Here is a 27,471-nt window from a genome sequence, read left to right on the forward strand (position 1 = left end):
AACTCAGGAGCTAATTAGTGCAATGACTTCCCACCATGCATTACCAGCAGGTGATTAACTCAAAACCTTTAGAATCAAAAGCATAGGTCCATACCATCTGAGTTAGTGTCTGCAGGAGTCAACTTCTAGAGAGAGATGTGACATACCAAGCCAGAGCCTCAACAATAGCAAGCAGCTTGCCTTACTGAACAATGCTATGGATCTCTAATAGAGAGGAATGAAAGCAAGTCTGCCTGAAGTCTTAGTCCCCCCCACAGAATAACTATGCTAATGCAGCCCTTCTGTGTTGTACGAAATACATTAGGATTCAAGGTTTGGTAAGAGAAATGAATGCACGGTTCATGTTTAAAGACAGACACACTCACCTGCTGCTCTCTTTTTAACTGTAATTTTGATGCAAGGCTGAGAAGCAGAGCAAGAACTCTGAAATGAAAGGCTTGAGTTCCTTGAAACATACACAAAAGAGTTTTGCAAATATTACTTCTTGAGACAGGAACACAGCTGGGATCATTCATGTTGGATGCTACAAGGTAGCAACCTTGAACTGTGACAAGAAATTTAAATTGGGTGAAGAGTAGGAGATGAAATGAAAGGAACATTTACAAAAATAGACCTAACACTGGAGAAAGGCACCTGATAAATAGAATTCCACTTTCTTGGAGGGGGTAGATTCAACATCCAATGGCTCTTGACACTTAACAGACAAAGAATTTTTGCCTGGCCTCACATTTCCTTCAATACAGTAATTTGATGTTCAGCTATCTACGAGAGGGAACTTGCTCAATATTGGAATACAGTGAGCAGATACCGTGGCACTGACAGCCAGTTTTGCAGATGCTACATTCATTAAGATGAAGCCTTCCCCCTAAAAGCACAGGTACTGGCACTGGAATAGCTGGGATCAAAAGATGAATGATAGCTGTCTGTAAAATTTCCAAGCTATCATTTCAGTCTGTAGTATACACCCAAGAAGCTGGTCTTCACAGCATACTGGGGCAGAAAATAAATCACCTGCTATTTCCACTGTAATTTCCTTAGCAGTTTCAGACAGAACTGCAAAGAAGCTACAAAGTGCTGAGCTGGAACAGTCTGGCTCCGAGCACAGGCCTGCTAGGTGATTCTTATCAATTATTAAAGGTGACCAGGAAGCAAGGCAGTATACGGGGATAAACAATCTCCATCTCCTCTGTCTGCAGAGGGCTTGGGAGACAGGCAAGGCACAGTGGCTCAGGAGATGTCAAGTAGACCCTGTTCAGTCACATTGTAAAAATTCAGGGTCAGAATAAAAAAAATGCAGACAGCCAGGGCAGGGCAGAACGGAGGTCCCCAGATGCCTATATGAAGCTTTCAAAAACCTCACCATAAGAAAGGTTGTTAATCATGATAAAAGTCCTAACGTCTCAGACACTGTCTGGCTCTCAAACTGTAACGGTGTTTAGATTACAGGAAGGCAGACGCGCATACATGTGAACATGCAACTACACACAGCCTCCAACTTGTACTGGTCTGACTGCTGGAATGCCACTGCTGTTTGACTGATGTATGTTGCTTGAAAGTATTGAGATTTAAGCAGCCAGTTGTCCAGGAATATAACCTAAGGATTCAGGACATAAGTCTTTTTAAGAAGACCTTCTCGTGGTCATCCTCTGCATCTTCCAATGCAGGCAGTGCAAACAAATGCCAAAGCAACAGGGCTACTATACCCAGAGTTCTCCAGAGAGGACATTTTACAGTCACTTGACTCCAAAGCACCAGAATCAGCCTGACATGCAGCAGATCTCATGCTTCTCATCTGCTGTTCCCAGGCTCCCTTCGCTGGCTCTAGAACTCCCAGGAGTCCATCCACCGGAGCCCTGCCATGGGGCTGCTAGGGTCAGAGGCCATGGGTCCTATCATCCCATAGGACAGAGGATGGAAGAGGTAGAAGCTGTGGAAAGAAACCAATTGCCCATCAGGGACTGCACAGTTTTCTGTCCCAAGAACATTGCAGATTAGTCCATACAGATGTCCTATGAGACCTTTGTTTTTGGGCTGCTCTAAGCTCCACTGGGGACCTTCTAATCTCTGCTGAACACAATATATACATAGTACACAGTTTTATCACAGGTGGTATTTTCTCTTAGAAAGCAACAGCTTTGGAGAAAAGCCAGCTGAGAAAATGTACAGCAATGAAGAATTTGCCTGTATTTGAGGGATCTAGCACCTTCTAGCATGGGGACTAGAATCAGAAACCACTGAACTGCAGGTTTGGAGGAGAATAGTGCTGACACTGAGTGCTGGGATAAAAGAAAGATTCCCTGCAATGGAAAAATGTTTATAATGCATTACTGGGACATAGATGCTGAATCTAATCAAATGTGAGAGTTTAGGATTAGGCTTGATGATGTCTGACAAGTTCAGCAGAGAAAAGAGAGGCAGAAACAAAGGCTAAGGATAATTAACAGGCAGTAAGGTTTCCATTGAGACAGTGACTGTCACACATTCAGGAAAAGTTCAGCTTTCAGCACTCACCTGTACATGATGAGCAGAACCAGTGCCAGGAACCCCCCTCCATATACTTTTCTAGCTGTAGTGCTGGGTGACAAGAACGCAGCACAGAACTTCAGTAGTGTGTCCCAGGTGATTCCTAGGAGAAGGACAAGGTAGAAGTCAGGAGCAACGCAGAGGTGAAAGAACAGAGCTGCTATTTTCAGTCATAGCCTGAGCTGACAAAGCTCTGTTAACACCAGAAGACTTTGTCAATTTTAAAATTCATTTACATTGGTAACCTTCAGAACTACCAGGATTGTTTTGTACCAGCAGAAGGTTCTTTTCTCCTACCTTTCCATTTGAATAAATGCAAGAGAGATCTGGGCCCCAGATGCTAGCTAAGCTGGTACAAAATCACAGGAAAAACTACCAAGACTGAATTATAAACAGACATGACAGAAAGGTGGGGGCAGCAAACAAAGGGAAGTAACTTGTATAAAAGCATATATAAGAACAGCGAAGCAGCAGAGAATAGGAATCATATCTCTAAATTTAAATGCTCTAAGCACTAGACATGACTGCCTCTTCAGGGTGGTAACAAAAAGACAATTTGGCACTGCAAGCTGGTTTGTGAAAAACATTTTGAATTTGTCAATGTTTTCAAGCACTTTGCACAAGCAAGCAGAAAACCTATAAAAAAAAATATTTAGTCTGAAAACATTCCATTTAACAGAATTTCACCTGTTTCCCTGCCTTGTCTTCTCTCAGACTCTAGTATTTACCTGTCAACATGCTGGAAAAAAGCATGGCAGGAAAGTAGTGGTGAAAGTAGAGAACTCGTCCCATCATAAAAAAAGGGAGGTAATGAAGGAGCCAGCCCAGCATGATCTGCCCACCACCACGTAGCACGACTCTGGACAGTTCTGGAACACAAATAAACAGACTTCAGCAGAGAAAAACTCAACTACCATTCCTATTTGCAAACCTTATCACATTAAGTAAACTCATCAGGAATGATCTTTGCAGGAAGTCATGTACTGGTCTGAAATTGCTCCAAGCATCTGCAACAGCCTAGCTGCATTCTTTATAAACATACAAACACTTTTCAGGAGAACAGTTATCAGAAAAGATATACAAAGACATAAGTCTCAAGGGACTGGCAGGAAGTTGACCATGCTCTATGTTAAGACCAAACTTGCAGTTTCTCAGGACATACATCAGACTAATGAGGTCATTCCAGTTTCTGATGTTTTTTCTTCTCTCTGTAGCAGACTACAAGCCATCCACATGATCACTTTGCCAGCCTTTCCTGGAAAGAAACGTTGCCTAGCTTTCAGAGCCTGGGGAAGGGACTGACAGCTCTGGTGTCCGCATGCAGTTTAGCCAATAACTTATTATGTAATTGAATAGTTTCACATCACATTTTAGAATTCACTTCCGACAGAGAGATCTACAAAATGAAGCAGCCATTGATGTAAACTGGAATGGTCAAAGTATGACTTATTAGGGTTTGTGAAAAGCTCTATAACCTTGGCATTGGACATAATAAAGGATCATTGCATCTCTTGCATTTGTCATTTGCTTTGCATAAATATCGGGAAACATTTCTCATTTCAAAATGCCATGCATACTACAGAGCACATGCAGAGCTTGAGAGCAGGGCATTAATCCAACTGGTCTGTCTCCCTTACAGCCAATACAGGTAGCACCTTGCAGTATTTTTGTTGAAGATCTGTCCTGTTCACTAGTAAACTATTTGAGATACGAAGCTCCCACTCTTTTCCTTGTAGACATTACTTGATAACCGAAGCTCAGTGGTTTCCCACTCTTGGCACACAAAGTCGTGCCATCCATACAATTTTAAGGTGCCTGCAAAAGGCATTTATGAAAAGGAAGCCTATTATTAGTAACATGTGTGGGATAAGTATCTCTACTAGAAAAAACACCTTGGAAGCCTGCTAAGCAGAACAAGCTAAAAACCATGGGACCAGTAGATCTCTGCATCAGGAAGGTTTCCCTGACACAGGTTTTGTCACCTTCTCCTACTCATATGTCCAGATCAATTATAGTCTTTCCAACAGATATACATCTGGTCATTTGTGAGCTGCAGTAATCAGTGTAACTGAGAGCAACTGTGGCCAACATCTTGGCTCTTCAGCAGTTCATATGCAACTCCCATGGTAGGCTGGGTGATCACCTGCAAAGCAGAGCTGGCATGTGAGCTACTGACTAATCCAAGCCCTTGTCTCCTGCCAGAAAACAAGGCAGCAAAAGCCTACTGAGACTCATCTTTGGATCACCTTAAGATGCCAGCTTACACACAGAGCAGCTCTGAAATCTCCAGCAAAGGAGCATAAGACTTTTGAGGAGCCACTGATCACATCTTCTGCCTGTGAGTCACTTCCAGAGCTCTTCTCTTTGGCTAAGTAGGTGTCTCAGGGCCCTTGCTGACTTCAGGATTTCTGATGAAGTCTTAAAGGCTTCAAAAATTTGGCAACTCATCAGGAACAGTCTGCCATGCAAAAAACAAGATTTGTTCACAAGAGTGATTATTTCCAGTACGGAACCCTTTGTTAACAGTCACATCGTTCAGTGCTACACTTTCAAAGCACTATATAGCTTAGCGTTTTATACATACAGCTGCCTTGAGCGTATTTTGTTCAATCCCCAAGGTTTCAATGCAATGTAAAAAAAGATTTTTATTTTTTTTTTTTTTTTAATACAGGCGTCCCAAGATGAGCTTTCCTTATCAGGAAACCAGGATGTTATAATAGAGATTCTATAGCACAGGCGGGATAGGAAAACTGACCTCACCTTTCAGTTCAGATGTCAGTTGGATACCTCTCTTCAGGGCCACTGCAGTGGAAACTGTTATCAGAAGATATAACCCAATAGTGACCAGATTTAGCCACCAAATCACCTACGTAGGAAAAAAAGAAAGATTTGGGACTTTAGGTTGGATATGTGCATGTGAGAGGAAATGAAAAGCTACATGCAAGCTTAAGAGTACGAGAGAGACAGTCTAAAAGGAGGAGGAGGAGGAGGAAGAGCATTATTGTCGCTGGCAGAGACAAGACTAAGCTAAAATTTGCTAAAGACATTGGCTTGGAACCTCCCACTCCAACGTACCGGGTTTCCCAGCAAATAAACTCGATAATCGGTCTCATTGACACCAGAAAAACGCAGGCCCTGAGGAAACAGAGCAGAAGGGAGTAAATGGGTTTCTGTCAGTCCAGTTTGTATTTTGCGCAGTGTCAAAGGTGAGACAAATTCCCATCCATGCAGCTCAGGTGCTACAAAATAAAGCTGACAACATCTTCAGTGCCATTAAGAGGTGCTATGCTTCAAGAAGCACAGCAAAAGCATTTGAAAACAGAAAGTAAGGTGGATTGATCAATATACCTGGTAGTTGATGGGCCAGTGCCAAGGTTTGGATGTAACTTCATTGTCCTTTGGTTTGAGGCCGCTGTTTCCCTACATATAAGTCAAGATAAAATTTAAACGAGCAGGCAGTTATGCTGCAAAGCCTGCCCAGAAATGTCTGGATACACATACATACATGAATACTCTTCCTGAGTAAAGCTGTTTTCTGACTACATAAGCACATCATCTTCTGGAGATGGCCACAATGAGGACAATGGATGTTTTAATATTACTGTACAAGTGAAAATGTTCTTTGGGTACCATTAGAGGCAGCATTCTCTCATTTCTCTTCTCCACCTTTTCTGTCAATGAGGACACATGTTGCATAAGCAAGACCTTTGTTCATTAAGAGACTACTCTGACAGGTTTCCCTCCACTCTGAAAAAAAGCCTCAGAAAGATTATTTCCATGGAAACTCACACAGGTACTTCCTTACCTGAGACAGCATTATCACTGGTTGCCATGGAAATGCTTAGCATTAATAACGATTTGCTTGACTACCTTCTTTCTCTTAAGAATCTGAGAAGAGCTCTACAAACAGTAGCAAATAAAACCTTAGACTCCTTTCTCAAAATAGTAACTTCTCATTCTTCAGACAAAGGGTTGAGGAGCTGGAAGCAGAAGGGCTGTGGCCAAGAACACAGAGAACAATCATGGGGAAAGACCACAAGAGCAGTCCATCTTGAAAATATTAAATCCAGCTCTTTTTTTTTTTTTATATTCAGGGATAAATAGGGAAGAGGAAAGCAGAAAACACAGCACCTCAATGAACTTAAAAAAAAAAAAAAAATTAGAAGTTTTCCATTTTCAATCCAAACATTTGCTGTTCTCCTAAGTGTCTGTTTAGCTAATTTTCCCAACTCTGACCACAGTAATATCGTGCTGCCTCACAAATACTAATTTAACTTTAAAACCTTCCAGTAGGGTAGGGAACATTTCCAACTCTCCTTTACAGAACCAAATTTCAGTAGTGGAAGGATTACATAACTAGGCTGTAGCTAGATCACACCAACAGCAGAGCCAGGCACCAAGCCCAAGGCTTCCAAACTTTTGGAAGATTTAGCTGCAAGACCACCCCTTTTTCTAAGTATAAATTCAAGTAGGTTGCTGGGGCACGTAAATTCTGCCCTAGCTTGCAGCCATCACCCAGATTATCTCAGAAAATGCTGTTTCTTTTTGATGAAAGAGAAAGGAGGAAGAAAGTTATAATCTAGAATTAATGATATCCTACCCGGATCATAACCATGTGGGTTTCTAGCAGAATTTCTGCAAAAGAGGGCTTCAAGACATCCAGGCTGATATTGGGCACTTTAGAAAAAGAGAGAAAAATAGATTAGAAGTCTGTATGGTTTACTTTTATTTGCCTCATTCATAATAAACTAAACTCTCTCCTCCTGTGACAAATCTGCTTCTAGCACCTCTTTTAAATTTCCTACGCAATTAATTCATATTCTAAACACAGAGGCTTGCAGTCAGAAGTATCCCCCGGTGAATTTCACAACTGATGTACTCCTAGATTTCCTCCTTTACTTCCAGGAGCAAGAGAAATAGACAAAAGCCCAGGAAATAAACAGATTTGTATTTCTAGCTGAAATTAGAGACATATTGTTCATAGGCTGCTGTTTATCTGTAAATGAGCCAGGAGTGTGGGAATGTAAAATACATTACAACAGACAAGGAAACTCTATCAAGTCAACAGCCCAGGATTCCTCTCCTTTGGTTTGCATACAGTCGCTCTGAAAGGATGAACTCTAGTTTTTTTTAATAACTCAGAACTCAGCCCAAGTCATCTGCAATTCATGGGATGAAAATTATATCGAATAATTCAGGCCAAATGAGGCTGTGACACATATCTAACTTCTGGATGAGGCTGCAAGGCCCATCTGTCATTATTGGCAAACTTAGTTCTCTATCACACTTCTATTCATTTCTTGATGGTACTGCAAAGTCATTATTTAGCATGCCCCTGGTAAGAGAAGGAAAAAAATACACCAGAACAGGGTGGATCCTAACTTTAAAAAAAAAAAATCATTGAAGTATATACAACATACTCATATCAATGACAATAATTCCCAATTAAACCAATGCTATTAAAAATAACAGCCTGTACTGGAGTGCCTATAAAACTTCACACTTTTGTTACCCATGAAGATCTCAAAATCCTTAAAGTCTTTATACTTCCACTACACTTGAAGCATTATCACCAACTTACAGTACAAACAGTGAAGTAGAAAAAGGCTATACATCTCTGAACAACTGGCCCAAGTTCAGCAAGTTTGTGCTTGAGTTGGGAAAGAACACACAAATTCCAAACACTGAATTCTTGCCATCTGATAGCTCATCCCTTCCTTTAACAGCAAGCCAAGATGCACTCTCAAAGGAAAAGGAAATAAATTACTTACACTTAGGGTTAATATGATCTTCAAAGTTCCAGAGGGAATTGGGAGTCTCCTTCAGGTATGGTGTGCAGGTGACTTCCACTTGTTCCCAACCCCTGAGAACAGCAGAACAGTTAGCCACCACCCCACAAAAGATGAGTCAGTACTTTCAGTTCATGTCTGAATTTTTCCCCATTTAGCTTTATACTTTCCCATAAGACTTAACCATACCACCCAACCCCAGCAGCTGCATTCTTACATACTCTTACATGCTCTAAGCACCATGTAGAAACCAAAAGAGATTTGCAAGGCAGCCAACATCAACATTCTACTGAATATTTGAACCACATTTCTAACTTTGGGCATCTAAACTAAAAAACCTAGGTCCATACACAAGCAGTGGGATTTTTGAAGATGATGCACATCAACAACTAAAAACTACTTCAAGTCAACCCTTACAGTCTCTCCGGAAGAAAATCACCATCGTTAAATTAAGTCAATCCATGCCTACAGCAACTGCATTACAGAAACAAAAGAATGACTTTAGAGGATGCCACCAACTGTTCATTTAGTCTGTCACCCTATTTCTAGCAGGTCACATCAAACACTTTGGGAGAAAGTGCATCAAACCCTGCAGTAATGTGACAGATTAATAAGGAATTTTCTACCAATCACCACGTAGCAGACTTAACTCCACTAATTAATTAATTCCATTAATTAATCAACACTTAATTCTCAGAAGGACAGTGATTACTCCCCTTTAAATTCCTTAAAAAAAAAAAATCCAATATACTCTAACCATCCTTATTTGCAGTTAACAAGTATTTTTTCCTCTCAGCTCTCAATGCCATCAATATTTTGTGGCAGTAACTTCATTCACAGGGTAAGTTTGTGTCGGGGGGGGGGGGGCAGGGAAAATACCCCCTTTCCTGAATGCTGTTGACAGAGGCGGTGATTTGTTTTTTTTAAAACCAATCACATTATTTACCCATGAGCACAGTTTTACAGGTAAAGTCTAACTGGCACTTGCATTCCTGACCAGGCAGTCACCAGAGGTATCTGCCTGCACTCACTATGATTCAGCATCCACAGGATTCCTTAGAAGTCCTTTTTACCATAACACAGTGAAGGGAAACCTAAGCTAGCAGTAAGAGAGGCTGCTCTGGAAACAAAAGCAACATGAGTGCACAGCCTGCTGCTTCAGGATTCATGTTAGCATCCCACACAGTACAGCTTTGTAGATACAGCAGCTTGCTTGGCATTAGTCTGTATGTCACCTCATTTTAATGATGAAGATATATAATTCAAGGACATATTAAATCACAACCCCTGCTAATTGCAGCTTGTTACTGTTGCCCCCTCTTCAGACGCTGCATGCAAAAATGGCAGAAGGTCTTCCAACCACAAAATAAATAAATGAAATAAAAAGAAATTTGGAGGATTACGGTAAGGAACAGCATGAACTGCCCCAGTTTCTAGCAATTTTTGTGAACCCCAAGAATAAAATGGGCCTTGAAGAACACGTCTGTCATCCCTTCCTGGACTTACCAGATGACAAAATCTATGCCCATGCCACTCCTGGATCTCTTAGTAAGGGATATTATTTTTCAGAGCTGTATACCTTCACTGTAACAGGCTGCATAACCCTAACCCAGATCTTCCCCTCTCGTTATATTTTTAGTACCTGCTACTTACTTTTTTATTCTTTTAAAGATAAAGAAATGGAAGAAATGTGGTTATTGCTTAGTTTAAAAGTACCATTGCACAAAGGAACATGTCAGCTCAAGGCCGTGCAAGGGTGGAGGGGGATTACAAGCTATTTACCATTTTGGCAGCGTCTTTCCAGAAGAGCCCAATATACACCCTGTGGCCACATGCGTTAGCCGGACCTGACTCCGTAGGACTTTGATGAGCTTCCCAGTCTTTCTGCCCACCACTTCAATCCGCCAGAAATCATTGGAGTCTCCTGTTCCATTCTATCATGAGAACATACCATAGGAGAAGACATCACCACACACACAAACAACCCAAACAAAAACAACACACAAACAAGAAAATGCCAAACCAAAAAAACTAGAAGACATACAGGATTGAAGCACTGCAAATAGGAACTTCTGAAACTCTAATAGTGGCAAAGCAAAACAAAGGAACCCAGGCTACTCTCACTCAGACTTCACACAAGAGATTCCCCATCAGGAAGAGATGATTCTAGACATGAGCAACTACTCAAATACGTTTTCATCTTGCCAACCTTGAATTTTTTTGCTTCCAATTCATACTTGACTGTGGCTCAGAGTTACTTTTTAAACAGGGGTAACTTGGCTGCTTCACAAAAGGGTTTAGGCAACAGCCCCTTGCGTTTGGAAATTCAGCCCTCAAAGCAGATTTCATTTTCATGATTCAAAATTCTGTCATCGTTCTGTCAAAAAAAGGCACTTGTCTATGTGACAAGGCCAAATACATAAAATAATACTTGTCAGAGCAACTTCAAGGTTGCTCAATTTGGCATTTCTGGAGTTGAATGCTGCCAAAGCTAGACTGGCAGTAAAAGCTTAAATTATTTCCTTGTCTGTGTTCACATTAAATAGACCTTAAATATGAGATAAGCTATTTCATACTAAATCAGTTTTTCCTCCAGTATGGTAGATGTACATCTATCACCTTGGCTAACAAACTAAAAAAGCAAGAATAAATCCCCTTGGCATGGTATGAACTCTCCCCAAAAGAAGGAGCTTTTGTTTTATCTTGCCATTCACTTACTATTCCATAGCCAGTGACCTGAAAATGTTTCCTTGTCAGGGGAGCCTCATGCTGGTGACTGTGAAGATTTCTAGAAGTTCTGAAACGAAATTTAAAGTCAAACCTTGTTTTGTTTTTATGTCTCAGTAAATTTGTGATATGAACTTTTGTTTGAGCCATTCAGAGAGCTGCCAGTGCTTTGACCACTGAATTCCAGCTAAGGGCAGGGCAGGATGCAGTCTTAACAGCGATGGGGGCCACAGAGAGTAACTGCCACTTCCCACCATGCAACTCTGAGCTTATGCCACACTGGGCAGTGCTGGAAAAGGAGGACAGCATGCAGAAATCCAACCCTCAAGCTACAATCCACCACCTCCAAGTAGAAAAAACATTGTTGGTTTTGGTTTGGTTTTTTGTTGTTTTTCGGTTTTTTGTTTGTTTTTTTTTTTTTAAATGAAGAGTAAAGGTGGGACAGTCCTGCTCTTGCACGAAGCAAAGCAATATCCTGACCTCTCTTGATTATCAATTTTGCTTTTGAGGGGAAAGATTGTACCATTTAGTCAGGCACAGATTTACTGAGGTGGGAATCACTGACCCCCATCAGCACCAGCTGTACACGGTGCAGACAAACAGCCTCCCACCCCAGCAGGGACTGCTAACTGAGGCAACCAGAAAAACCTGGCCATATCCTGGTCAGTCCTTCATAAAAACACTCAGAAAATGAACCACCCCCACCAACAATACAGCTGCATCCAGCCCAGCCTTATCTGCACAGAAACCCGCTGCCCACACTGCATAAGGTTCATACGCAAGGAGATGAGAGCCATCTGCTGGATCTTTGCTGCAGCACTGCAGTTTCACCTCCCATTCTGGAGACCTAGTCAAGACCTAACCAGTGTTGCCTAATCAAAATTTTATCACCATTATCATATATTTGATAGTAACACCCCAAATTCAATGCTTTTTTTTTTTTTTTAAATCTGTGCTGGTTTTGGCCGGAATAGAGTTAATTTTCTTCACGGTAGCTAGTATGGGGCTGTGTTTTGGATTTGTGCTGAAAACAGTGTTGATAATTCAGGGATATTTTCGTTTCTGCTGAGCAGTGCTTACACAGCGTCAAGGCCTTTTCTGCCTCTCATCCCACCCCACCAGCGAGGAGGCTGGGGGTGCACAAGAAGTTGGGAGGGGACACAGCCAGGACAGCTGACCCCAACTGACCCAAGGGATATTCCAGACCATATGACATCATGCTCAGCATTGAAAGCTGGGGGAAGAAGGAGGAAGGGGGGATGTTTGGAGTGATGGCATTTGTCTTCCCAAGCAAGCATAATGCATGATGGACCCCTGCTTTCCTGGAGATGGCTGAACACCTGGCTGCCAATGGGAAGTGGTGATTGAATTCTTTGTTTTGCTTTGCTTGCGCCCACAGCTTTTGCTTTACCTATTAAATTGTCTTTATCTCAACCCCCGAGTTTTCTCACTTTTACCCTTCTGATTCCCTCCCCCATCCCACTGTGGGGCAAGTGGGTGAGCGGCTGCGTGGTGCTTGGTTGCTGGCTGGGGTTAAACCATGATAAAATCTTAAAATCATTTTGGAAACCTAAGCAATTATTTGTGAACATGCAGTACTGAATACAACATGACATGATTTCCAGGTTCACAAGTTCAGAGCTTCTGTTAAGAAATCAAAGCCACGACAGCACAGAGCATTGTGGCACGGTGACATTAGACTAGATGAAGATTAAATATCAAGTCACTAGGGTTCCCCTGCTTCTTCTCAGGCATGCCCTACAGAGAGGGAAGGCACCAGCTGACATTTTTGTTCAAAGTGTTTCACTGCTGTGATCTCGGTGTTGTTGAGAACTTCAACCGGTGGATACTGCCTATACACATAGGAACAGGACACTTGCAGTACACTGACAAAAAACCCCACACTCTATTTGCCTAGAAAACTCAAGAGAGCCAGGACAAGCAAAAGAATGAGGGTTTTGAAATTGTTTCTTTGCAGAAGAGTTACCGTTAATATTGCACCTCACACAGCTGAACAAATCCCTCTGCTGCTTAGGTAGGTATTTCTAATGAAGTTGTGTGGTTCTGTTAAAAGTTTCCCATTTAACAGACACCCTTCAAAACAAACCATAGAAGAAAAACTCCACAAACCCCACACTGGAAATGCAGATATACAGAAACCTCTGACACACAACCTGCTTGTGCTGGCCTAACCATGTAGTCTCTAGCAGGACAAATCTCCCACCAGTTCTATTCAATCACACAATCTCTTTGAATCCCATAAATCATCCTTACTCTTTATGTTCCAGACGAATAATATCTCCGTGCCTCACAAACTCCACAGGGCTCGAAGGGACTGACAGATCTGCTGAAGGAAAGCAAACTAATCACATCAATGCACTGACAAACATATCAGGGTCTTAGAAAGTTTCTTGGGAATGCTCATGCCTCAAGCAGACAATACAAGGCAAACTAATTTGTATCGACTCTAAGGCTAGTGTAAACCACTGCTCTAGTTTAAAGATCAGCCCTGAAGGCTACTCCAAAGAACATGGCTCCAAGCAGCTCATACTGCCCTTACATAAAGAGGATGCCTGGTCAGACTAACTGAACACCAAAACTATATATATATTTTTTTATTTCATGAACTATAAAATTACTCTTGCAACACTGATTATAATTTTATCTAGGTTATTTGCATTTCTTGTTGTTTAGACAGCTCATGTTAATTTCTATATACACATGCTGCAGGTGAAGAAAGGAAGCTCTCCCAGACCAAACATGCCTCAGCTTACACTATATGATATTCTAAAACAACAGATATATGTACAAACCATAGATCTTCACATTCAGTACTCTTATCTTGTCCCAAGCAAGCATCCATGCATATCAGTTGAATACAATGTATTCAGAACATACCAGGACCCAACTTCTCCAGGACCCATAGCCACAATAACAGATTCCACAAAATATTAACTGAGTTCAGATTCATGTCCTCTCTTGTTATTTGCAGCCCTACCTAGCTGAAAAGTTGTCAATGCAACCTTCAGCTGAGAAAAGCTTATTTACTTCAGCTGTACAATCTGGAGAAAAACCAGAAACACAGTAGACACAAACAGCATTAATCAAGATGGAGCCAGATTCCCCTTGTTCTTCCTGCTCTCCCCCCCATACCCATGCAGGATACTTTGCCCTGGAGGGAACTCACAATATTTAAGTGAAAAACTGAAGCAGCAGTTATAAAAGGCACTTTACTGGTATTTGTTACCTGTATCTGAATCATGTTTCTTTATAATCCAGAGGTTATTTGAATCTTTATGTAAGTAGGCAGTGACCTGAAAGCACAGGATAAATTATTTTACCGAACAAGAAAAAAGCTGGTGATAGCAGACACACATTTGCCAGCAAACTGAAGTCCCAAATAAATGCACCAATAACAAAGAAACCCTGGGATGACTTTTATGATAGTACCCCCTAGAAGGTCAGTTACTGGCCACTCCTTAACCCAGATCACACCTTTTATTCAGTGTATAGCTCGTCCACTCAGGAGCACTACACCTAATGGCAGTTCACAAATATCATGAGGAACAGCCTCCAACCAATACAGCTTGACCTCCTCTCACCCTACTTCAGAGGCTCCTTCTACAACAACAGGATATCCAAACCTTAACTTTTTGAATAATCACTGACCAGTACCAGCACCAGGAGATGGAAACAGCACTGGCTTTACAGACAGGTATCACTGGTAGAGATTTATGACAACAGGTTGCCTGTGACAACCATAATACTTCTGCCAAAATATCCAGGCAAGGTAAGAATGATTCAGGGATCAACTGTTAAAGCCGCACATGCTACCCAGCTAATCCTTACCAGCCTGCTCAGCCTCACACAGAGTAACTGCTCCTACTGCTACCATGGGCAGGGAGGCCATCTGGCCCCAGGTGCTGCTCCCAAGGGCAACCTTCCTGAGCAGCTTGAGGAACTGCACCCCACTTTGCTGACTCTCCTCTTCTGGCAGCAGCAAGCCCTGCTCTGTGGGACCCTAGCCCAGTCCCAGACCTGTGCCTCCCACTCAGGTGGGAGCAGACGGCCCAGTGGGTAGGTGAGAGGCAGAACATACAGGAGTGTCTGAGGGTGGGGAAAAAGGGAGAGCTGGAGGTGGAACCTCATTCCTTGAGGTCATGTCATCAGGAGAGGAGGGAAAGGAGGAGGCAGAGAGATCACTGCCTCCTCCTTTTCCTCCCTAGATCTCCTCCAAGTTCTAAAATCCTTTCCCCTCTCCACAGCCCCCAAAACCTCCCAGCACCCTACCCTTGTCCTACCTCCAGGACAGGGAGCACAGAGGGGGAAATCTCCACCCTTTCCCACTTACCCTCAAGGAAACTCCCATCAGTGTACTCTCCAAATCCCCCTTCCCTGCTTTTAGTGTCATAAAACCTGCTCTGTACTTGAATTTTGCCTATCCTTGAGCCAGTTTTGGTATGACATCTCCATCTATGGTAATAAACATCAATGTCACATGAGTGTATTAGGACTTTCAGTTGGGAAGAACAGCAGGAAAAGAAGATTGAGACAAAGTTTTAATTTCTGAAAACTTCTTCCTCACCACAGAGACTGAAAGGAGTTAAAAAACAAACACTTGTTTTTCTCTGGCAACTTTCTTTCAAGGAACTCAGGACAATTTTTAGACACTAACATGCAAACTGCAAAATACATCTTGGGAAAGCTGCAGAAGCTGCAAAGATTTATGAAGCTGCATGATGATGGACAAAACCAAGAAATTAATTTAATTTTTGTACTACTTAATTAGCCATAGTTACATGATTTCTGATTTTTACTTTGATTTATTGCTTAATCATTTAATCAGAAGCCCTTAGTTCAGATACTTTCATTATGGCTAGCTTACAAATGTACAGATATCTAATTTAATGAGCAAAGCCTTACAAATTCTTTGGTGACAGATGAGGAAAGCAAGGCACAGAGGGAGAGTAATCCATGTAAGGTCATAAAGGCCAGCAGCAGGAGGGAAAACAACAGACAGCAGTCCTATTCTGCGCTTTTAAAACACAGCAACGAAACCTGTAAGTAATTTGGTTCAAGCATAAGTTTTACAGCCTTCCTTGAAGAAACAACAGCACTTTCATTATGGAAGATTATTTTTAAGTCCTCTTGGCTTCCATCTATGGAGGGTGGTCTTGCTACTATAACGAAGACTTGTTACTCTAAGTCACCCCTCTGGTGCAATGTGGCAGGCTCTCTTCAAACATCCTTTTTACTCAGACCTTGAAGCCAAGTGCACAGCTGTGGCACTGAGAGGGTAACAGGTGCTGAGTAAATACATAGCTCTTGTCACAACAGCCCCTAATGCTAAGTGCAATGGGAGCGAGTTGATGGTCGTAGTCAGAGGCAGTACTACTGCAGCAGACTAACCTGCTGCTGGCGAGCCCCAATGCCCTCCGGGTAGAGGTGCCAGTGGGAGTGAAGGTATCCCCCTGCCATCCGGAGGTTCTTCATTGTGACCACAGACCCATACGCCAAGTCTACACGGGAAGGAAGGAGGATAAAAGGCATAAGGCAGCTCTCCTATAAATATCCCCCCCCAGCTAGTCTGCAGTGCTCCGATTAGGCATGCATTCTTCTGCTTTGTTTTGATGAAAGCTCATTTCCCGTTTGACACATTACTCCACACAGCTCGTTGCAGGCTTATCTTCCATCCCCAACCATGATTCAGTAAAACCGTTACATAACATTTGGCTGAAACACTTAAAATTCTCCCACCTAGTTTTAACATAAACAGAAGTGCTAGTTCTTTTGTATGTGATTTCAATAATGAGAGGTTTGAGATAGCTTTCCATAAGAGTATATGGTCAAATTAAAATATGATCAAGTTTGAAAAACGTGACGACTATGAAGCACTCCATTGCCCAATCCCTACAGCAATACAAGAGGGAAGGGAGGCAAGCTCAGCTATCAGATAGCGGAGCTGACAACCTGGCTTAAGACTCCTCCCTTCATAGCCTCCCAACACAAGTGAGAGAACAGTCTTGGAGAACAGACTTTATGCTCTCCCTGTAGCAGCTCTGGAGCAGGGAACAGCCGAGAAAAGCTGAAGTAATCGGAAAGCTAAACCATATTAAAGGCTCAGTAGCCCCCAGCCAACCTGAGGATTAGGGAACAACCACGGAGCCATCTTTCCCGTAAATTTGTACACATGCTGAGTACAACACAGCTGAACCAGGGCCACACTGTGTCACAAAGGAGTTGATAGTTTTCATTTACACATATTTCGGAAACAAATCCCACATCTGAACACCTACAAACCTAAGGTGAACAGGACAAATCTCTTTTTGTTGTCTCAAGCAACATAAAGGCCAAAAAATAACAAGATGCATGCACACAAAACTGTCAAATTCCTCAAAATGGCATCTTTCCCTCTAGAAGGAATATGAGGAACGGCTAGTGACCATGCACTAAACACAGTGTTATTTTCAGCCTTTTTCTTTTCTGTCAATACATAAAACTGGACAGACGAACAGCATGGATCTGACTATGACCATGAAGGCATAATGTGCACTGTCCTGCACTGAGTTGCAGGAGACACTGTTTTTATTTAAAACCCCACGTACATTGATAACACTCAAAGTGGTTTATTCCTTTGGACACTCACGCTCTGGAACGGAGACATTATGAAGATTGTTCCCGATCAGCTGGGACTGAAATGCTGAACTGAAGAAACCATCCCCTGGACCACTACAAAAGAGAATAAAGAATGTAACAATTCAAAGTCTGGCAAAACAGGCATACAAAGCTCTGTCACACATTACCAAATTGTTTTTACAGAAGGAAAACAATAAAACCAGACATGGCATCAGGAGAAGAGTGACTGCAGTTCCCTTAGATGCACACAACTCTAATGTTGTGAATCATAGCAGATACAGTCTTGCAGAAAATTGTCCAGAGCTGCAAGGACTTGAGGTCACAAAAACGTACACGCTGGCACTGCACAAAGCACCATCAACTATCTTTGGAGATGTTCTTACGACAAATAAACTGACCCACTGTCAGGTTAGATACAATAAAGCCTCTCTGTGGTTCCTTAAGTCTCATTTCTGCTAAGAGGTTAGTGGTAAGACCAGTTGACAAACTGAAAAATAACAGATTTAATTTTTTTTTTTTTTTTATAGTGAAATGCTTATTCACCTCATCTCTTAATGCTGGCATACAGAAAAACATTACTTGGCCATTTTACTAGCTGTTGTGCTCTTTCCACATAAAAAGCATCCCTTGGTTGCAGGCATTCAGAGAAGAGTCCTCCCTTTGGGAACACTCAGACTTACATTTTTAATCACAGCCAAAGCATTTTTCAGGAATGCAATGCCTTTTTTTTTTTTTTTTTTAAACAAAAACAAAAAGAAAAAGAACTGAGTTGAGACATTTCCAGGTCCAGGAAAGAGAGGAGGAAAACAAGGAGACAGAGAGTTTGGTTAGGATACTTGCTTGGCATTTCAGAAAGTCTCAAGCTCAAATTCAGTTTCACTGCCAGCTTGGCCAGAGCCTTTCTGTAAGAACAATGCAGGAGTCTGGGAAGGGAATTAAACAAAGACACAGCTTGTGGCTGTGTTTCTGACACTGAAAGTGCAGAAATCCATAATCAATAACCTTTAATTCAAAGCAAAGACAAGCGATTCTTCTTCTGGAGAAAACATTGTGAAATACCTTTTATTTAATACTGTAAAATGAACAGCAAACATAGCCGTGTAGAGGGCAAGCGGGAGCAGGATGAGGCAGAGTACACGAGCCAGTAAATGCTTCCCAAACATCACCTGTAACAAACACAACCTGGATCAAACAGTGCAGCTGCAGGAGCAACTCCATTCCTTACTTCACAGGACTCTGAGCAGCAGTCCTATAGCTGGACCTTGCCATGCAAGCAAGCTCAGCAGGCTGCAGAATTACCTCAAAAAGGCCTAGAGAGAGGTAAAAAGCTTAGGCAGACCTTGCTGTACATCTCCAAAAGCTGGAGCTGTGGTACCTTGAAAATCTGGGATCCTGGGAGGAAGACAAAACCAGGCAATAGGACAGTTTAACTTTCCCAACTGCTGAGCATCCCTAATTTTGGCAAAGGAGGTTGGGCAGCTCCCATTGACAATACTTTGAAAACAAGGACCTTAACTTGTTTGTCGGTGGATCTTGACACAAAATCACAGCAAGGAGATAGCTTCCAGAATAGTAACTGTCACAAGCTAAGCAAAAGGGAAAATGAAAACTTGTTCTCCCAACGAGTCGCCCTATGCAAACATGAATGTAACCAGGACTGCTTGGGGACCTAGATATGCTTCATTCACAGAAACCAGCTCACTTAGCAAGGATGCTCTCACACTGCAACTTCTGTTGCTGCTCAATCAGAAGTTACAGAAAAGTCAGCACCAAAACCTATGAGCGTTTCAGCTGAAAGCAGAGTATTTCATTTAAACCACTTGGAAAGGCAGTTTGTACACAGATGCACAAGAAGCAATTACATATTCACATCCTACTGACACTGCCGGTGGTAATGTAAAATACAGGGTGGGCAATAAATAGCTGTGGGAGAAGAAAACACTTAAATAGGAAAAATGGTTTGCTAAATGTCCCCATCTAACTTCAAAGCAGATAAAGGTAGATGTACTTGCTAGCCTCCATATTTTTTTTACATGGTACCTATCACACAATCATTAAGCTAATCATTCTCCATCCCTGAATACCAGATCCAAAGATTTCAGAAGTAATGGAAAAAGAGCTGAACACATTACAAAACTAAGAACTTACTGAAGTCAACAAAGGAAACAGTTGCTCAGCTCAAGTACTTCAGCAGAACACTTAACCACTGGGCACTTGGAAAAATGCTGATTGATGGTACATAACCAAATTTATGCAGTGGAGAGGCACATGAACTAATCTCCAGTTCCCTGCTCAAAATGACCACAATACGCTTCAATCGTGAAAAGGTTCAGACTTCAATGCAAAGTCAAAAAAGACAATGCACATGAAGGACAGCACTGAGCAAACCAGAACAGTGGACCAAGACAAGCTGAGAATTCCAGAAATCAAATTAGTCCCAAAAACATTGCGTGTAAATAATCATGAGTAGTTTCCTAACAAATGCAGAGACAAGTTATTCAGCTTTTCAGGGGTTTAATCCTCACTTGTTTTTCCGCCCCGCCCCCCTCAAGCACCAAGGTTGCCAAATAGTTATTCAGAAAGCATCTACCTTCTGCAGTAAATTTCTTTACATATTCTAACACTCAGGGGCTTGCTGCCTTTGCTGCCAGCAGCACAAATGAAATCACTGTGCAGCCGTCTGCTGGCAGAAAGCTTAGACATGATGGATTTGTTCCATTTCAAATGCAATTAACTGACTTTGCTCAAGAAGTGCTTCTCTGGAGCTGGAACATTGCATCTTTGCAGCCTATATTGATTCACATTAATCAGAGAAAACAAATCACACAGCAGGAATAGAAAAAGTCCCCCAAACCCCCCACTGTTTATGAGACAAACGGGACAAAAACAGTAAGTGAAAGAAATAGAATTTTCAAGCTTCAGAAGAGGCCGAGACAAGAGGAGAACTGAACAACTTTTATAAGATGTGCTTGAAGATTTTGTTTTCCTGCTGGTTGCAAGACAGCAAATGGTACATCAAGGTATTTCTCCAAATAGCAGATTTCACAGTCCCCAAATACAAAATGCAATATATTAGAACAGGGCACTCAAACACACTAGCAATTTTCTTAAAAGCTTATAAGAACTAAATACGTGTGAAATCAAGGAGGCTATGGCTGCTTTCATCCTCAGGACTGGCTATGGAGACTGCAAGTTGCAGAGCACTCCTATGACTCATGATGGACTATCGCATGCTACCGCTATGTGGCCTACACCCCCCCATACTCTCATGAAGCAGAGCCTGAGCTCATGCTGCTTATGCAAACTAGGTGCTGCAAGACATGCCTGTCTGCCAGGTAGCACGTACTCCTCAGAAGGTCAGGTAACAGTGTGGGACATCATCTTGCTTGGGGCCATTGTACAGTCATTCCCAATGAGCATTTTTAGCCTAGACTGAAATAAAAGTCATTCAACTGGAAAGGTAATAGTTCCCCTCAGGAAAAAGCAAGAACCTTTTTGCTGTGCTCTTATGACATTATATCCCACTAATGTGTGTGTGTGTTTTTTTTCAAACATATGGCAATAGTTTTTCCATTATAACCTTCATCTTTAATTATCATCATCTACCTCAGATGCCTATTTGCTGCAGACAGAGTATAGAGTATCACTGTTTGGCTAGTTACATGGTTGTCAAAGACTAAGAGAATTACAAAGCAAACAAAACAAACCCTTAACGTAAAGAAAAGTTTTTGACACTCACCAGTGACAGGCTGAGGTTCCCCAGCAAGTCCCATAGGTTATAGATCGTGTTCAGGCCAACCAAGAGGACTACAAAAAGGCCAACAAATTTTACCCCTGTTGCTCCAGCAAGGTTCACACCAGTCAGACTCAGCCAGAACCACCAGGAGGCAGAAAATGGCCTGCAGGACAGATAGAGCAGGTCAGTAAATAAATGATGGCTACATGAATGGGCACCTGCAATCAGGAAAATAAACAGCAAATTGGTTACCCTGCAAAATTACATTCCATCTTCTCAGGAGCCCATGAGGAACAGAAAGACAAGTTTTTTATTAATTTTAGAATGATGCAAGCGTACTGGCTTCAGATGCAGTCTTGTGAAGCCTTGATAAAGGCTTCAGAAGGGCCCAACACTTAAGCCTGGACAGCCCTAGATCTCCCCTTTAAGGAGGAGAACATAAACACCAGGTATAAGCTAAAATACTAGTGTGAAGAAAGTCTGACACGTGGAAGGTCTGAAAATAGAAACAGGACTTTTGCTCCATGAAATGCAAACTTACTTCTCTCAGAAAGCTAAGGACATGGGGGAGAACAGGAGAAAAAGTATAGCCACTTTTCCTAAAGCAGAAAGGCCATAGCAGAAAACATCTACCCAAAGCACAAACAAAAGCTGCAGCAAAAAGCAAACAAATTACAAACTAAACTAAAATTGAACCACAGAGAAAAGATGAGAAAAGATGACAGCAGAATTTAAAATCCTTTTCCTACTGACTCCTGATGCCTTGACAGTTGTATTTTGACTAGACAAAATCCCCAAGACCTGCTAAGCAACACAATAGCTAGAGCTGGCTTTTAATTTGCATAAAATCCACTAGTTTGAAAACAGGATTAGCTCTAAGACATGAGAAATAAGTTCAGGTCAAGGCACACAGAGCTGATCAAACACTGTCCTGTAACTTAGTGCTTGCACTCCCTGGGGTATGTGTTGTAGATGAGGATGGCCTTGGATGGCCCTACATGACGCTGCAGGCTACATTTTAGCCATGTGTGCTGCAGTCACACTAAGATTCGGTGTGACTGATATGATATGATCAGTTCTTGAACATTTCATGAAAAAAAAAATATTGCTCATATATAACACAGTATTCTAAGCTTTTATGTGTTTGAATTCTGGATGCATTGTGGGGAAGCTACTCTCTACAGCTCAGCCACGAAGAAGCCTTCTGACATATCCAAATACCTATAAATCACCACCCCCCTGTGGACTGGTCTATAGAACATATCAGCAGCAACCTGACTACTTCATTCAGAAACATCCTGGCTATATTTCCCTCAAATTTTTGGTACCAATTTCTCTAAACCAAACAAATTACACTATTCACCTCAGATACCAGGATTTTGTAAGTGCTTATAGGATTACAGTCACAGATAAGCTGTGTTTTTCCAGCCTGGAGACAAAGTGACTGGTTCAAGATAACAAATTAATATCTCTGCCATTAAGGAGCAAAGCCTTGAACAGGTTACAACCATCCTTCATTCCTCCTTTTCTGACCTACAACGCTCTATGCTAGCTTTCTTTCCTGCCAAGCTTTAAAAAGCTTTAACCTTCATTTTCAAGATTTTCAGTTCCATAAACACTATTTCTGCTGAAATTTCCTTTCATGCTGAAATTATCTATTTAAGTCTCCCTCCTGGTTTACCCCAGCCACAATACTTTCTCCCCAGTTTCACAAACCCTCATACTAAAAATTTCTTTCCCCTACCATGAGCCATTTTCACCTCCAAATTTCCTGCAACAATCTCACCTCAGCCATTCACCCAGACTACCAAGTGGCAGATATGTTTTAGTACTTCATCTGTGTGAACGTTGAGTACCTATATTTTAGCAAAATTATCATCTTTATCTTACCTATCCGCACAGCTGTTAGATTTCACCATACTCAGAACAGCTCCCATGAGGAAGAACATCAGAATGGGATCCAGCAGAATATACTGTGACAAAGTAATACAGCCCGTATCTGCAAAAAGACACACAACAACGTCAAAAAGGCTTGTGGTTCTAAAGTGAATGTAAGATTGCAGGAAGCCAGTTTCCTCAGTGTAGTCAAGACAAGGGAAACAAGGGAAATTTTAGAAACAGAAGCAGAGCAGAACATTTCAACTTCTACTTGGGTAACAAATGGAAAAAAACCCCTCAAAAAAACCAGGCAGTACAACGCTATCTGTGAAACACCATTTGGGAGGTGCTGCTAACATATTCAGATGGAGAGTGTTACAGACAGCAATGATCTACCTACTAAGGCACCAGCATGGTGCCAGAGAATGCTACAGGAGAAGTCATCTTTCAGATGCTACCTATAAAAATTGAATATGACTTGGGTATTTTAAGTCTCTGTGCCTCAATATCTGTGCATCCTCACAAAACCCCAATTTGGGTAACTCCATTTGCAATGTTAATTTCTCCACTTGGCTCAATTCAACAAGGAACTTTATTCATTTCTTACTGTGAACTCTTCCACAGTAATGCAGTAAGCTATTAAGTACCTCTATAATTCATATGGGAGACATCAATATTTCACTAGTGGGCAAAATCATTCCTGACCATCCATCTTATAAAAATTCTCAAAATTGAGGTAAAATGTAGTCCAATGCTGTGGTTATGCAGATAACAGAAGTACCTATGAACTAAACAAGACTGTAAAATTCTCAAGGGGACCACGAATTAAAAAGTCTCATACATAAAATGCAGAATTACTTTGCTTTTGGGAATCTCTACTATTAACCCAAATATCCCCTGGCTAGGTAACACACGATAATCCAGAAATTAAATTCTCTGAACAATTAACCTGCTCAATTTTGCTGTAGCAGGAACACCTACCAAAAATAAGGATGAAAGCTGTGAGTAAGGCTGCTGGCAATGACTTTGACAGTTCCAACACTGTGAGGTAGGCGAAGGGAACCAGGCAGGAGCCAAGGAACGCACAGAACTGCAGGAAAAGAAGATCACAGGAGAAGTTATAACCCTCCCCAAGGTGAACATGCACCCATACCTTTTCCCTTCATCTTCCACACCTACCAACAACAGGAAGCATTGCAGTAGCTGAACTGACTGACTAAGAATATCAGGCAAAAGCCAAATGAACAAAGATACTGTTCAGAGAAGGACAGCTGCTTACTCCGTTCTGCAGAGGTGTCAGTAACAACAGTCAGTCATTCTCTTGCTAGACTACATCAGATATTCATAAAAAGGTATGTCAAGTAGGTGCACTACACATCCACCATACTCAACTTATTTTAACAAGACATTAGAATACAAAATCTAAGAATAAAATACACCTGAACCTTACATCTTTAGTATACCAGTATCACCTCCCCCTACACAAATGACACTGAGGATAGTTGGAGGAGGAAAAAGAGAAATCAAAACAAAAGAAAGCAGTATCACAGTAAAATTTGTTCTTTTCAATGTCTGGTTCTAGCACTTCTCCCACCTTTGGCATAGGGCAACCTAGAACCATGAGTTGCTGGAGACCCAGAAACTAAACCAAGAAAATATGCCTTCCCAGTTTTTATTCTTCTTTCTAGATACTAGCAATTGGCCACTGTTTCTTCTTTTGGCTCATGTTATCTGCTGTCAGTTTTATGGCTCTTGGTCTTCCTAGAGAGCAGTACAGCCAGGGTTTCAGATAGAATACCACCCTGAATAGTAATGTTGCCCCCCACTCCACCAGCTTACTCAGCTCAGTGTCACTGGTGGTGGCAAATGCAGGTGGCAGTGGATGATCCTGGCTTTTTGACATCCTTGGCTCCCCAGAAGAGCAGCCAGGCACAATGGAGTGAGCAGGAGCCCAAGCTAAGCAATGTTCCCTTTGCAGAAAAGGCAAGACATCTGTCCCACTCAGGAGTGTGGTCCCACTAATCAGCAGCAAGAGTTGGCCTCAAAAATCACCTTACTGTCTTACCTGGCTGCTCACAGTCAGACATTAAGACTTATTCACAATACAACCACTAACACTTTTCTAAGGAGGTTAAAGACAAGGCACAAAGCTAAACAGACCTCTGATCTGATCCAGGAGAGCTGTTCTTATGACATAACACTCTGTACTGAAAAGCACAGGAGAGATAAACAGTTTGATACTAGCCTGTAGACCCTTACCCCTCTCATTCCCATGTAGTTGTGCTGCTCGTATCTGTCCCCTGGCTTTTGGAAAGGAAAGGTACCATCATATCCACTAAGGTAGCCAGCAAGTCCAATCAGCATCTGAAGAGGAAAGGTGAAAAAACTGGTCAGGGAAATCACATTGGAGGAAGGAGTATCCAAGCCAGCAGCAAGTAAGATTTTTACAGAAGCCAAGTCTAATCCAGGGTATAACTACTTAATTTAGAGACACCATCCAAACAAGAGTTTATGTACAGAATTCACATGCATAGACATTGCCCTTTGTCTAAAGGCAAAATCAGAAGGGATCAAAAGGACTTCGGCTGCTGACTACAAGGATGACTGCAAGCTGAAGAGAAATACCAGGTGTGGGATTTAGCAGAGAGAATTTTGTCTCTGTAGATTCTCCCATAGCTCCCTATTCCTATAGTTTAGGAAGACTCAGCCTGAAAGGAAGATAACCTTTCCAAGGCAGGAGGAGTGCACCTTCATCAACACTGCACACTGTTGCTAGAACAAGTTCTTCAATTACAGAACAGCAAGTCAAGGCTTTCAGGGTCCTTTGTGGTTGGCATCTCATTTGCACACAAGCTATCGGGAACCATGTGGTTCCTTTGAACTGTAGGCTTCTATTACATCTCTCCTCCAAACCACTTAAGTGCCATGTTCATTTTTTAATTTCAAGCCTTTCAAATACCCAACATGCAATACTGTTTTGTTTTCCCATATTACAAGTATTTTCCTAAAGAAGAGAAGATGCAAGTTGAGGCTCTGGGTACAGAATGTAAATTACCATGATGCCAACAACAGTTAGGAAGGGTATTGGTGCTCATCATATCCTTCAGCCAGGAGGAAGGGGAAGACTTTTGTTGGCCCACTCCTGTGGCTTCTAAAACATGTAACAGAAGAGCAGTTTACCTTCCCCAAAGGGGGGTGGACATCAAAGAAGAAGGTCCGATTAATGTAGTAGCTTCCCATCTTCCCAAAATGGGTTTCATCCCAACTGGGAAAAACAAACAAACAAACACACAACCTGCTATAACAAAGGCTGTAAAAAAATCCAGGAAGGTCTTTTTACTCACGCTTTTCATCATGTAGAGGGTTAGAGCCATACATTCGATATGAGACAATGTGTTAAATTCACTGGGAAATCATGGAGAGTACTGCAGCCGTTCTAGGCAGGGTCCATTTTAAAGCGTTTGACATTAGCACTCCAAAACCCCTCACCTGCCCTTCCGATTCCAGATTGAGCTAAGAGATGTTAAAAGTCAGCCTGCAACCCACAGATCCCCGAAACCGCCTCCCCGAGCCCCGGTCCCCTCCCCGCGGCGCGTCCCCAGAGCAGCGGGGAGAGCGGGTCGGGGGCCGGGGCCGGGCTGGCCAGAGAGCACAGCGCTTCCTCGTGGCCCTCACTGCCAGGACCCCATCCCACCGCCTGCCTGCAATAAGCACCGATCCCTTCCCAGCCGGGCAAGGCGGGGGCGGGCGGGTGCTTGGGAACGGGACGTGGCTGGGAGCTCGGGCACGCTCCCGCCCGAGGGGCCGGGCGCGGCGACGAAAGCCGGCTGTTTCCGGGGCGCCTGCCGGGAGGAGGCGGACACCCACCCACAACCCGGGCCTTGGGCCCGGCCCGCCGCCCCCGGGCCGATGCCCCGCCGGAGGGGCGCGGGCCCCGCCCCGGCCCGTACCAGACGTGCGGTGGCTCCGGCAGGCGGTGGAAGCGGGAGGCGAAGCTGAGGAGGGTGACGAGGGCCAGCGCCGCCGGGCGAGCCGCGGCGGGAGGGGGGGCGGGGGGGGGCAGCAGCGGCGGCGGGGCGCGCCGGGCCCCCCGGCACCCGGCGGGACTCCCGCCGCCGCAGCGGGCCGCCGCGCGGGCCCAGCTCGGCCTGGCCGCCCCCCGCCGCCGGCATCCGCGGGCCT

The 27,471-nt window shown here is 42.8% G+C and overlaps 1 protein-coding gene across 1 annotated transcript; it reads right to left on the reverse strand.

Annotated features, from left to right (window-relative positions):
• Window positions 1-369: 369 nt before the first annotated feature.
• Window positions 370-27,461, reverse strand: POMT2 (protein O-mannosyltransferase 2). The gene is given in 22 exon segments (XM_052782817.1): window positions 370-1,927; window positions 2,512-2,626; window positions 3,252-3,392; window positions 5,284-5,389; window positions 5,599-5,658; window positions 5,872-5,943; window positions 7,124-7,200; window positions 8,295-8,386; window positions 10,095-10,246; window positions 11,031-11,109; window positions 13,314-13,383; window positions 14,287-14,353; window positions 16,449-16,558; window positions 17,686-17,768; window positions 18,735-18,841; window positions 21,415-21,574; window positions 23,302-23,410; window positions 24,271-24,379; window positions 25,549-25,653; window positions 26,470-26,554; window positions 27,240-27,325; window positions 27,327-27,461. Coding segments are annotated over 22 exon segments (2,226 nt in total). The 3' UTR covers window positions 370-1,821.
• Between the last annotated feature and the right edge of the window lie 10 nt (window positions 27,462-27,471).

This window comes from Harpia harpyja, chromosome 3 (genome assembly GCF_026419915.1).
Source record: "Harpia harpyja isolate bHarHar1 chromosome 3, bHarHar1 primary haplotype, whole genome shotgun sequence".
In the NCBI taxonomy this organism is placed as follows: Eukaryota; Metazoa; Chordata; class Aves; order Accipitriformes; family Accipitridae; genus Harpia; species Harpia harpyja.